General features: G+C 46.6%; 1 protein-coding gene across 7 annotated transcripts in view; it reads left to right on the top strand.

The window, feature by feature from the left end:
* The window catches only part of LOC128903096 (dymeclin), a 240,240-nt gene extending 228,353 nt beyond the window's left edge, over positions 1-11,887 (top strand). For all 7 annotated transcript variants that reach the window (XM_054187006.1, XM_054186999.1, XM_054187002.1 and 4 more), the window contains one exon: positions 10,747-11,887. In XM_054187006.1, coding sequence (XP_054042981.1) covers positions 10,747-10,896 — 150 coding nt within the window. In that variant the 3' untranslated portion in view covers positions 10,897-11,887. The remainder of the gene's footprint in view (positions 1-10,746) is intronic.
* Positions 11,888-12,180: the final 293 nt, after the last annotated feature.

The raw sequence follows: 12,180 nt of genomic DNA, 5'->3' as shown, positions 1-12,180 counted from the left end.
GCTCTGTTGCCTTACCAAAACACCAAAATGTGGGTCATGTTCTTCAAGTTTAATGGTTTCCTTCATTGCCACACCGGTAGCAAACACCTTGGGCTCGTTTTGCGTGGCTGATATTGCGTGGCAGACACCATGGCAAGAGTTTTTCTTTGCACAACGGCTGGGGTTTTTTGGTGGGAGTAGGTAGAAGTTTATCTGGGCTTTGGTTTAGGACGAGGGGGTGGTGCGTTAGCCTAGGTGGAGCAATCCTCGGTGATGTTATCTGGAGCGCGAAGCATTTCCACGATAAACAACATTCCTGGTCTTTTAGACTAGTCTGCTATCAAAAACAGCTGCTGTGACTTAAACGGTAGCATTCGCTGCTAGAAATCTAAAATAGAAAGTTGGCTCTAGGATCTACGTAGAGTAGGTTCGCCGTGTCTTTGAGTGTATCGCTACACATCTTGGTATATATTCCATTATTTAGCGGGATATTTTCCAAACCTAGCCCCGGTTCATATCCTTCGCAGGCCCTTTGAAAACGTTTCAGGTGCCTTTTTCTTTATTGTTAAAGTTCAATAAATTGTGTCGGGGAGACTAAAAGCGTGCGATTCGCTTTTCAGAAACTAATGAGCAGATGGTTGTCTCTGACACGACAACTGGAGTATTGGTTGGCATTTATAGTACTGGTTTTGCTTTAAAAAAAGGTTGATGAAGGGAACGTAGGTTTGTAACTTTTACCCAGAAGTCGGAGCAGCCCAGAAACGTGAGTTAATTCTTCTCTGCTATCTTTACCTAGCAGGCTTCTCGTTAGCTGTGATATCTCCAAGAGGAGACACTGCCTTTTTCACCCCTGTTTTCCCCTCCTTTGAGTTCCTCCGTCTTGTTGCAAGTAATCAAATTGCGTGGGAGGAATCCTTTTGATCTTTGGCAAGTCCTGAACCATAAAAAGCCTTTTTTGTTTTGTGTAATGGTTTCCCCACCGACTGGGTGATGCTGGGGCTCCAAAGGCACCGTGAGCCTTCTCTGGAGGCACCAAGCATCTCAGCTTCTCCCAGATCTGCTGGCTGACGGTGCAGAACGGATCTTCCCCCTGCCTTCACGTGCTCGCTAAACTTCCCATTTTCTGTCTTTGGCAGAGTGATCCAAACAGTGCACATATGGATTTAGGATGGCTTAAGTTTTTGCCCAATTCAAGACCTTCAAAGAGTTGATTTTCGCCCCCCCCCTTCCCCTTCCCCTTGATTTACCCAATATGCAAAAGTAAGCGAGAGGTTCCGACTGCATTATCAAAGCCAATTTCTTTGTTGAAAGTTTACATTTTGCATGCTTGAGAAGTGGCAGATTTTCAACTGTCTCATTCATAAAATTCTGGAAAGAAAAAAAAAAAAATTCAGCCTCGAATCTGCTTGCTTTGTCTGGAGGGAGAATGGGTTCGGGGGCGGGGGGGGAGGGTTGGGTTGGGAAGTCTTCATAAGGTTGACTTATTAAATTCCTGGGTGTCCTTCTTTGAGCATCATTGACTTAATTGGGAGTTTTAGCAGAGTAAAGTGTCCAGAATCTACTCCTAATCTTAGAACCTTTTCTTAGCAACTGTACAAATCTTCTCTATAAATTTGGCACGGAACGAGCGATTTCTAAATGCATTCCAGTTTTAACCAAAATGTTTGCTGCAAACATCCTGGGTTTCGCTGCCGTGTAAAGCTTTGCACGTTATCCTAGAGAAGGATGGGCTGCGAGCTGAAACGCAGGAAGCCAGGGCTTGGAGTCATTTGCATCTTCCTTAGCACTGGTAAAAATAGGGTTTGCTGTTAGGAAATGTGCATTTTCGGCAAATCCCACGGTAGGAAGGCTTCTACATCCACTTCATATTGATTAAAAAATTTTGGAGTCGACAGGTTCTTCGTCCCCGTTTGTGCGGTGCTGCCCTTTAATGCTACTGAGAAATAGCTCCGGGGATTACTCTGGTTTTCAGATTTTAATTCCCTAAATTCAAAAGCATGAGAAGGATTGTGCTTATTTACCCGAGTAGGTGGTGTGCGTAGGTAACAGGATCGCGAGCGCTCGAGCGAGGTCAGGCACTAGAACCATTTTTGTGAGTCAGGCCAGCAGCTTTCTTCAGTCTGCGTGTTTAAATCTTTTCTTGGTTAGTTTTATGTCCATTTTTAAAACCTTCCTCATTTTTACCTGTCGTCATTTTGAGATGGTTCCGTTTTTGCGTAGATCCTCTGCCTATGTTCTTTCTTCTAAAAGGCCTCTGCATTTTTAAAGTCCTGAAGTTGGCTGAAAGTTCTGGTTTTTGTTGGTCGTACCTCATCTACACATCATGCCTTCGTACTCAAGCGTAAAGTATAATTACATATATCAGTCTCTAGTCCTTTTTGTCTTATTATTTGGCAAAGCCAGCACATATTGTATTTTCTGCAGCATTGCGAGCAGCCCTGTAATGTTCCTGTCGCCGTTCCCCGTCTCCCTCAGGTCTGGCAGCAAGTCAAAGCTCTGTCTGGCTCCTAGCTGTTGAGCTGTCATCTTGGAAATGTTCTGCAAAGACGCGTATCCATCTCGACGGCGTGGTATACAGAACCATCCTCACGTGGCGAGGAAATCGTAGTTATAACTGTAAATCCTTGAATTGTGACTATATACATATAATACGTGCAACGTTTCCTAGAGGTTAAGGACGCTTAACAGCGCATAGTGTGTGAGTTGTGCTTTCATCTTCTTCTTCATCTGTTTTTCCCAGTCTTAAATTTCTCCAGGTGGACACAGTAATCCCCCAAACTGAGCTGGGATCCGCCTGTTTTCTCCAACTAACAGCTTTGGGGATTTCCTCTGGATCAGGTGGCACTTTTTCAGCCAGGTTTGCTGAAGAAGCTGCTGAGCAGTGGTCCAATTTATTTACTGTCCTGTCTAGAAGGAGCCCAGAGTCAGATGTTTCTGAGGTGCCCCCAGGACAGCCTGAAGTGGGTACCTGGCCTCATCCTAGGCTCAAATTGGTACTTTGGTACAGCGCTTTGGGAATTCGTACAGATCAACGACTTGGTGTGAAAACAAAAGTAATTTCTACGGCTGGAGTACTGCATCCAGCTTTGGAGCCCTCAATACGAGAAGGACACGGAGCTGTTGGAGCGGGGCCAGAGGAGGCCCCGGAGATGCTGGGAGGGCTGGAGCCCCTCTGCTGGGAGGACAGGCTGAGAGAGCTGGGGGGGTTCAGCCTGGAGAAGAGAAGGCTCCGTGGAGACCTTCCAGCCCCTTCCAGTCCCTAAAGGGGCTCCAGGAAAGCTGGGGAGGGACTCTGGAGCAGGGAGGGGAGCCATGGGACGAGGGGAACGGGTTTAAACTGGAAGAGGGGGATTTAGATGAGATATTGGGAAGGAATTCTTTGGTGTGAGGGTGGTGAGCCCCTGGCGCAGGTTGCCCAGAGAAGCTGTGGCTGCCCCATCCCTGGAGATGTTCAAGGCCAGGTTTGGATGGGGCTTGGAGCAACCTGGGCTGGTGGGAGGTGTCCCTGCCCAGGGCAGGGGGGTTGGAAGTGGATGGTCTTTAAGGGTCCCTTCCAACCCAAACCATTCTACGATTTGGAGCTATTGACATTTATCAGCAATATTTCCTAGCCGTATGAAAGAGAAACAAGTGAGTGTGGATGTGCATCCCTGACTCTGGAAGGACTTTAAAGCTTTCAGCGTTTGCCAACCTATCCTAGAAAGAAATGCGATCGTTTTCTTTTTAGCAGTGTAGTACTCTGCAAAACTTTGCGCCCTGGCAGGGTTACTGCAAATCTTTCACTTCTTTAAATCATTGTGTCTTTACCAATAAACATCTAGGCGCAGCTGTTTGGTGGATTTTTCCAAAACTGACCTGGCTTCTCAGTACTCTATAAAAAACAGCTTGTGGTGCACATTCACTCTTTGCTCCCTGAGCATTTATTTTCCTGCGGCTGTAGTTGCGCAAACCTTTGCTCCGAGTCATCTGAAAGCAGAAATCTCGTATCAATGATCGTAACGTGCTAAAACAGACGTCTCTCTGTAGATAAACTTCCCTGCCCTTCTGGAGCAGGAAGATTGTATCTCATTAGATGAGTATGGGTTACTTACGAATTCTACTCCCGGAGAAAAATGTTGTTTTCTGCTACAAGCTCTTGCAATTGCTTAAAATGGGCATTAAAAATGGGATTGTTTTGAAGCTCTTCTTGTCGTCTTGAGTTCTCTATTTCTCTTTCGAAACCTCCTGACGCCCTCCGAGCCGCTGTTTTCTTCTCCATCGTTAAATTTGCACCTATTCCTTACGCAGAGCTTTGAACGAGATGTGCAGCTCGTGCTTAGTCTAGCAGATTTCCTGTTTGCTTCCTTCATCTCCCCACCATCATCTTCTGCTGGGCTTCTGTCTGTGCTTCGAGCCCGAGAAGGAGAGAGACGAAGATGGTATCGGGCGGGTGTGGTGTAGCCCATACAGATATTTCACCAAAGCCACAGAGACTTTCTGTTTGAAGTCAAAGAGAAGCACTGTAGGCGCCAAGAGAACCAGAGAAAGACAAAATGGCATTATCTCCCCGGAAGAATTAAATCATTGCAAAAAATTCAATCTTGTCAGTGTTTTAGAAGTAGTGAGAAATATTCTTCCGTAAATTGTGCTCTGTCAAAGCACTTAAATGCTCATATTTCCATAAAATGTTAATCTGTCGGTGTTTACATGCGTATATCTGTGCCATGAGCACCAGGCATGACTGTTGAGCTGTTTTCAAGACCTTTAGCCGTTAATTTGACTCAGATTGGGATTTTGGGGACCAGGTTTCAAAGTGGCATCGTGGACGTCGCAAACCAATCTAAATATTCTTCCCCAGCCCAGACTCCTTACGGGTTGGTACGTTTGGTGCACGGCAAGTTGTGGAACTAAACTTTGCTGGGGTAAATATTCGTTATGGCCCCTATGATAAAGACTCGGGACGATGCCGAATCAGAGCCCTTGTTTTATACTTTTTTTTCTTTGCCGGTCGATGTATTTCGCTAATAAGGTCTGATCCTGCAGATGCTCCCCAGGCAATACTACTAAATTTACCCGAAGCGATATGAAACACGTTAATTTGCCTTCGCGTCATTAAGTTACCAAAGAAGACTCACGGGAAGTTTTTCAAACGCACACAAATCCTGTTTTCAGAAAGACTTTGAAGCTTCGGATCGCTGGAAAGTTAATGGGAATTTGACTCTCAGATGTGTTCAGACGTCGGTGGAAATGGGACTTTTCTCCTAAACCAGTCGCTTGCTTTTGAAAATACCGACTCGCGTTGGATTGCTCTTTGAGAAACCAGCGTTTCTAACCAAGGAAAAGAGGATTCCCCAGTCTTACGTTAATCCACTTCTTTGATTTCTTCCTTTTCCACAGTGACTGCCCCGTTTCTTTGACGAGGGCTGCTTTTCGTCCAGTAAAACATCTAGATCGGTGAAGAAGCGAAGACACAGCTTCGCTCCATCCCTCTTAAAGCAGCTCCATCTGCCCTCGCTTGTGTTATCTGAGTGGAGATCATCCGCTGGCCTGACGGTTGCAGCTCTGATGGTTCTATATGTGAAGGGAAGGGGATTTTTTTTTTATTTTTTTTTTTTTATTTAATGTATGGCTCAAGTCTTGTTGTCGCTCGCACGCCACTGAGTTGCCTGGAGCCCAGCCAGGTGCTGTTGGCTGGCCCTGATGCGATCTTCCTAATCGTTAACGGCAAAAAAAAAAAAAAAAAAAAGGAAGAAGAAGGAAAAAAAAAAAAAAACCAAAAAAACCCCGATGTTGTTGAACTTTTGCGGTAGGGGAGTTATTGCAGTTCAGTTCTGCATCTGTTCATCGGACTTCCTGTGGTTTTTCATCGAATCTAATGATTGACAGCGCAGACAGTCGGCAAAGGTCTGGGTCTGTCTAGTTTATACCCTCGTCCCAACCGCGAAATCTGACTTCTGTATTGTCTGGCAGAAGAAAACAAGATAGGGTGCTGTGGTAGGTTGAATCACCGGAGCTGATAAGCCGTGTCTGTATTTCAATTGCGCCGTCCCAGTCCTGGCCTTACCTCCGCCTCTCGAGTTTTCAAGTACCGTCTCAGGTCGGTTTCTTTTAAACTCGCTGGGGTTGTCTCTGCTCCGGTGATGACCGGAGAGAAACGCAACTAACGGTTCCGCTGGACCCATTTAGGGCAGGGCGATGGGTTTAAAAACTGCAGTAGAGAAGTGTGTGGGTAGCGAAGAACTTGTACGTCTTCCGCCACCATCCAGCTGAACGACTAGGGTTGTGAAGGGGGAAAAAAAAAAAAAAAAAAGGGATGATTTATCCCACGCCAAGACTTTTCCTCTATTATTAGCGCTACCGTTTACGATGCCTTAGAGTGGTCCCTCTTTTCAGAAAGCGCTAAAACTCAGGTTCATTTGGGTGTCACCAGCTGGGGAACAAATGATGAGGGTTGGATGCGGCAGCAGCAAAGCAGAAGAAAATGGGTTTCTCCGTTGCTGCTTTGACGTGCCACTTTGGGAATTTTGTTAACGGTGATAAAACCCTCGCTACCGCTGGCTGCGGTGGTTTTCCGGGAGCGCTCGGAGATTCCTGTGACCTGGTTGTTTTACAGCTCTCCTGAAACATTCATTTGGTGTCATCTCCTGTCTGTCTGCAGCACATGGCGAAGGCTCCTGAGCAGAAGCAGAGCAGGCAGGAGATAAACGGCACAGAACTGAATTTTAAACATTCCTGGAATTACCACCTGTCCAAAAAAATTAAAGCTTTATGGCGTCCGTCAAGCTTTTTACACGGTGTTTAACCCTTGCTGTTAGAAATTGTTTTAAAGTCAGTCCGATGAGGCAGAAACATTTTGAGGTTGCTTAAATTTGATGGGTTTGAATGTCGACAAATTTTGTTTTCAGCGAACGCCCCAGTAGTGAAACAGCGTGGGTAGGTTTTTATCTTGGTGGTAAATCTCGCAAGACAAGCTGCTGGTGCAGGAGTTCTCTCCATGCTGGACCTCTAGGATTTCTCATTTTTAATGAAGGGAGAAAACCCGGCCCCCACGCAGCCGTGCATGAGTGCGGTCATCTAAAGAAGTTGGGTTTGAATTACTGACCTGCAAGTCAAACTCCCCGTGTCTCGTTAGCGATGCGTTGAGTTATGCTGGGTCCACGGTTCGGGGCGACCATCAGAAAAAGATCATTTCTGCCGTTCCTTACCTTCTTTTTATAAAAATACACTTGAAATTGTGTGTGTGGTGGCAACACGTATTATAACTCTCCTTAAAGATCGCCTTATCCTTGTCTACATTCCCAGGATAAACCTGCAGACTGTTCGAGGCGTATGTTGAGTTCCAGTCTTTAATCTCAAATTGATTATTAAATTGCTACGCTGCGATCGCGAGAGATGGCAACATTGATCAGGCTGAAGAAAGGCTTAATCATAAAATCAATGCGTGACTGTTACGGCCTGAGAAGATGAATGCTCTCCGATTTATTTTATGCCGTCCTTCCAGCTGAGAGATGACGGGATAGTAAGAGCCGAGCCTCTCAAACGTAACCCTTGGAATTTCCAATACAATTTTACCTACTGATTTAAAGCTTAAGATGTTTGTTATGCTGCGTCAGAATCCAGAATGGTCCCAGAGACTGGTGGAACCATTCTGGACTCCCAGAGCGTCTGCAAAAACAGTAGCTCCAATCTGTGACCCTGAAGGTGGGGGGAGAAAAAAAAAAAAAAGCGATCTGTGTTTAAATTCAACTCAAATTAGCATCTTTAATCACTTTTTTTCCCCCCCGCCCCTTCCCTCCCAAAAGGATTACTACGCGCTGCAGTACTGGCGCGCAGCCACCCTGGGGGTGAAGAATGACAGCTGTGTAAGGGTTTTTCTCTGCTAGGAAATGTTGCAGTGGTTAAATCATGAGGTTTAACCATTCGTTCTGCTGATGCAACGCCGAACTGAACGCGTTCCTGTCTACGCTGACCACAAGGCAGGAAGCATTTAGGAGGCAAGCGGGGAAGATGACACTGTGAATAAGCAGAATAGAGTATCGGGGTTTGGGTTTTTTGTTGTTTTTTTTTTTAAATAATAATTAAAATCTACGCGAGGGCTTGGTTGGAGCGAGGCTTAACCTGCCGAAAGGATGGTGGTGTCCTGAGGGGCGGGATGGGCTGGCAGAGGGGGAAGGCAGGCGCAGCTTGAGGACTTGGAGCCAAGACGGGAAGGGGTAGAGGGCGTTAATGAAAAGGGGCGTTTCACAAGGCTGATGAGAAAACAGAAAACTCGGGCAAGTGAAAAATAGAATGATACGCTAGAGAGACCGTGGAGATGCAGTGGAAGGGGGTAGGGGATGAGAGTAGGCTAGGAGGAGACAGGAAATTAGAGCTGGGGGTGAGTATGGGTGCAAGACACCGATGAGTGAGGAAGCAAAATGATGTGGAAGATTAAACGGGCTGGTCAAAAGAGACTTGGGGAGAGAGGTTGCAGAGAGGTGGTGGAAAATGGTTTAGGGGCACAGAAGGGCTATGGGAGAGCCGCTCCACCACAAACTGCACGTCTGACACAGGAAATGAAACTTGCTGATGTACCTTTGAGGTTCTGGGCTTTGAACTCAACAGGAGTTAGATGCAGAAGTGCCTTTAACAACCTTATCTTTTAGCTGCCTTAGTTCCTTAAACAGAGATAACAGGGCTGAAAACAATACTGTCCTCCTTCCTGGTTGCTGTACGGATGAGCTCCCCACATGCTCTGAAGTCATCAAGTACAATAATGACAACCACGCTGGTGGCCAAAATGGTTCCTCATTGGTATCTAGCTAAGTAGAGCTCTGGTGAAGGACCTGACCCCAACATAAGCCAAACCGCAGAAGCTCCAGCACGTTGGAGCATACTTGGAAGGTGACACCGATGTGTCCTCATCAGTCATAGAATCATAGAATGGTTTGGGTTGGAAGGAACTTTGAAGATTATCTCATTCCAGCCCCCCTGCCCTAGGCAGGGACACCTCCCACTAGACCAGGCTGCTCAAAGCCCCGTCCAGCCTGGTCTTGAACACCTCCAGGGATGGGAAGAGGGACATCTTCAACTAGATCAGGTTGCTCAAAGGCCAACATAGGAGACAGCAGGTGGTTGAATGAAGCTGTCCCAGGGAGACACGTTCCTCCTAAAGCTTAATGCAGGTGGCACCTTTGTGGCTTGGAGTAGTTGCATCAAACTGCCCTAGTAAGAGCAGCAACACAAGGAAGGAGTAGAATAGTTTCCATCGTTTCTGACTCCAAGAATACAAATAACCTGGGTTTGCAGAAGTTAAATAAATAAGCCTGAAAGCCAAGTGGGCCAAGAAGTGCCCCTTCAAAGGAGACTGCTCCAGCCAGAAGGCTCTTGTGCCCTAACGCAAGGAAACAGGACACTGGGAGCTCAAGAAAGATGATAGGGTGTCCCTTCATTATTAATGGGCAAAGAGGCTCCTCAGCCATCGCCGTGCTTGTTCTGATCATGTCACACCATAGAGTTTATTCTTAGTCTTAGCCACAGCCTTATAAATAATAAAATGGGTCATGTTTTATCTTACCCCAGCGATCATTGTAATGCGGCTTTTATCTGAGCCTCTGCCAAGCTCTTGGCACAGGCAACATTCAGAAGCAGATCAAATGATTGAAGAGCACGGTACAAAAGTAGGCTCAGCTCTTCCCCAAAACGCACACTTACCGAGAGCGGACGTGGTGGGTTTGCTGCTTTGGGAGCGCAGAAATGAGAGAAAAACTGGAAAATTGGGGAGGCGGTTGGGGTGGGCTGGGCTAGCGCATCTGATGGGCCTTAGTTCTGGAAGTGCTTTGCTTAAAGCTGAGACTGAAAAAAAAGATAGAAAAAGAGCTTTTGTGGAAACAACGCTGTCTAGCCTGTGATTTCCAGGAGGCGGAGGTATCCGCATGGATGGGCAATAAGGTCTTGTGCTTACAGCCTTAGAGGCTGGAGTGGTGGGGTAGATACGTGACACGTTGGGGAGCTTGCAGGGTTTTGCATTCTGATGGCCATTAGAGTCGTCCTCTGTGCTCCTCAGCAAGGGGAAAGCCGAGGCACGGAGGTCATGACCTACCCACACGTACAAAAGGACCTGTAGCAAAACCGGAAGCGGCCTCCAAGAGCCCACCCGTGGAGCGACGCTTCCCACCGTGCTTCCTGGAGGACGAGCCGTTTATCTCCTGGAAACTCCTACATGCATAAAGTCTTTGGGAATTAGATGGGAAAAATTGGTTTGCTGTAACACTGGGTTCCCGAAAACATATCACAGCCTGTGTTTATTCTTTATTTAGCTTTTCAATTATGTGTTATTTAAATTCAATTGTTTGTTATTAAATTATTCATTTATTTTTGCGGCCTTTCCGAAGGATTCTCCTGCTGAGGAGCTGAGTACAATTAATAGCAAAATGCTTTTTAGGGAAAACTGCAATATACGGGTCCGTACGCGTGCAAGCGAAGCTTCTGTGGGGCTGATAGAAATGTCAGTTTTCCTCAAGACCTTTGTGTTATGTCAAGGATTCACATGTTTGGTCTTTGTTAACAGGCAAATTGAGTGTGACCAACGGTAAAAGGGCCGAATACAACATGCCACTGTAGCGTTCAGCTCGAAGAAGAAATTATAAATGAGCTCTTTATCCTGTAAATATTTTCCGCTGGGCGTAATGGTTCGGTTCCTTCCATTATTTTTTTCACCAGACCTCTTTCTTTGGTGTTTACATGGGCTGTGTGTTTGCAAACAGTCGTGCAAACCTTCCCTCAGCTGACTTTGGTTTCTTGTTGCAGAAATTCCCTGAGCTGAAGTTCAAGTACGTGGAGGAGGAGCAGCCTGAGGAGTTCTTCATCCCCTACGTTTGGTCCTTGGTCTACAACTCCGCCGTGGCCCTGTACTGGAACCCGCATGACATCCAGCTCTTCACTATGGACTCCGGCTGAAGGAAATGCCCCGGCCAAGCCAACTCAACTCTGTCTTCTTACAGGAACCGAAACTCCACACTGCGTGTTAATACGTGACCCCTTCCAGCGTGCACCCTCTGACCCCAAAGCTTACGGAGAATGAAGCTTGCTGCTAGTGTACAGTCCAACGTCCATGTTTCGGAAGCAGATTGCCACCGACACGCTGGCAACGGACTGTGGTGTGAGGAACTGACGGCTTGTAGGCAACCTTGTATTTATAGTCCTATAACCTAGAGCTTGTTTGATGAAAATGTGGCCTTACACACGGGGTATGATGTTACTACCAACCACAAACCTGATCGTTCTTTTAACTTCCCGGGGTAAATGAGGAAAGAGATTGCGGACTTTGCTTTGGAAGCAGCGTTTGTGTTTTCGTTTCTTTCGAGCGAGGCAGCTTCGTTGGGTGAAGCTTTCCGTGGTCTGTTGGATTCGGCCATGGGTTGCTGGTGACCTGATCCCGTGCTTTCACTCGCAGCCCTTCATTTCGGTGGCGCTGTCAGGGATGCGGTCGTTCAATTGGTGTCCACCCGTGTCATCCGAGCCAAGGAAGCAAGGAGCGTATTAATCAGATTAGCTCCCGGGCAGATTCAAAACCCTTGATTTAGATGTCCAAATGTTTGTGGGAGGATTTTTCAATAGCAAGTCTTTTGTTTGTTGTTGTCGTCGTCGTTGTTGTTGTTTGACTGGCAAATACTCTACAGAGGGCTAGAAACACCAGCTTTCAGAGTCAGGTCCCTTACGGGCTCGTTTTACCGCGCTTCTGTGCGAAAAGCCGTTCCTGGAAATGGGGCGTGTGGCGAGGGGGGAAGAAAAATCTCCAAAGGAAATAGTTATAAGATTGTAAAATAGACCAACATCCTGTAAAAACGTGCGTCATGGTGACAGTGTGTGGTGGGGGATCCCGGGCAAAGTTCTGTGTTGAAAATCCCCTGGTTGCTATTAAAGGTTTTATGGCAGAAGTATAAATTTATCTGAATGTAGAACGCTTCTCTTTTTTTGGTTGGTTTTTTTGTTGTTGTCGTCGTCGTTTTAAAGTGTCCTTCTCCTGATAGACCTGTTCCTGCAGCGGGAAGAACAAAAGAAATGGCTTGACCTGATTTTGAAAGAACCTCTCGTTTTTTCAAACTGAGGAGCGTTTCTTCTCCGGGGGGGGGCGCTCCTGATGGTGCCCGTTCCACCTGCTGCTATCGGGGGGGGGGACTGTCACCGGTGCATGGCATGCCAAAACATGAATATCAAGGGATTAGTTCCCAAACACACGTG

Source organism: Rissa tridactyla, chromosome Z, assembly GCF_028500815.1.
Source record: "Rissa tridactyla isolate bRisTri1 chromosome Z, bRisTri1.patW.cur.20221130, whole genome shotgun sequence".
Lineage (NCBI taxonomy): Eukaryota > Metazoa > Chordata > Aves > Charadriiformes > Laridae > Rissa > Rissa tridactyla.
This window is presented reverse-complemented; position numbering and strand designations above follow the sequence as displayed.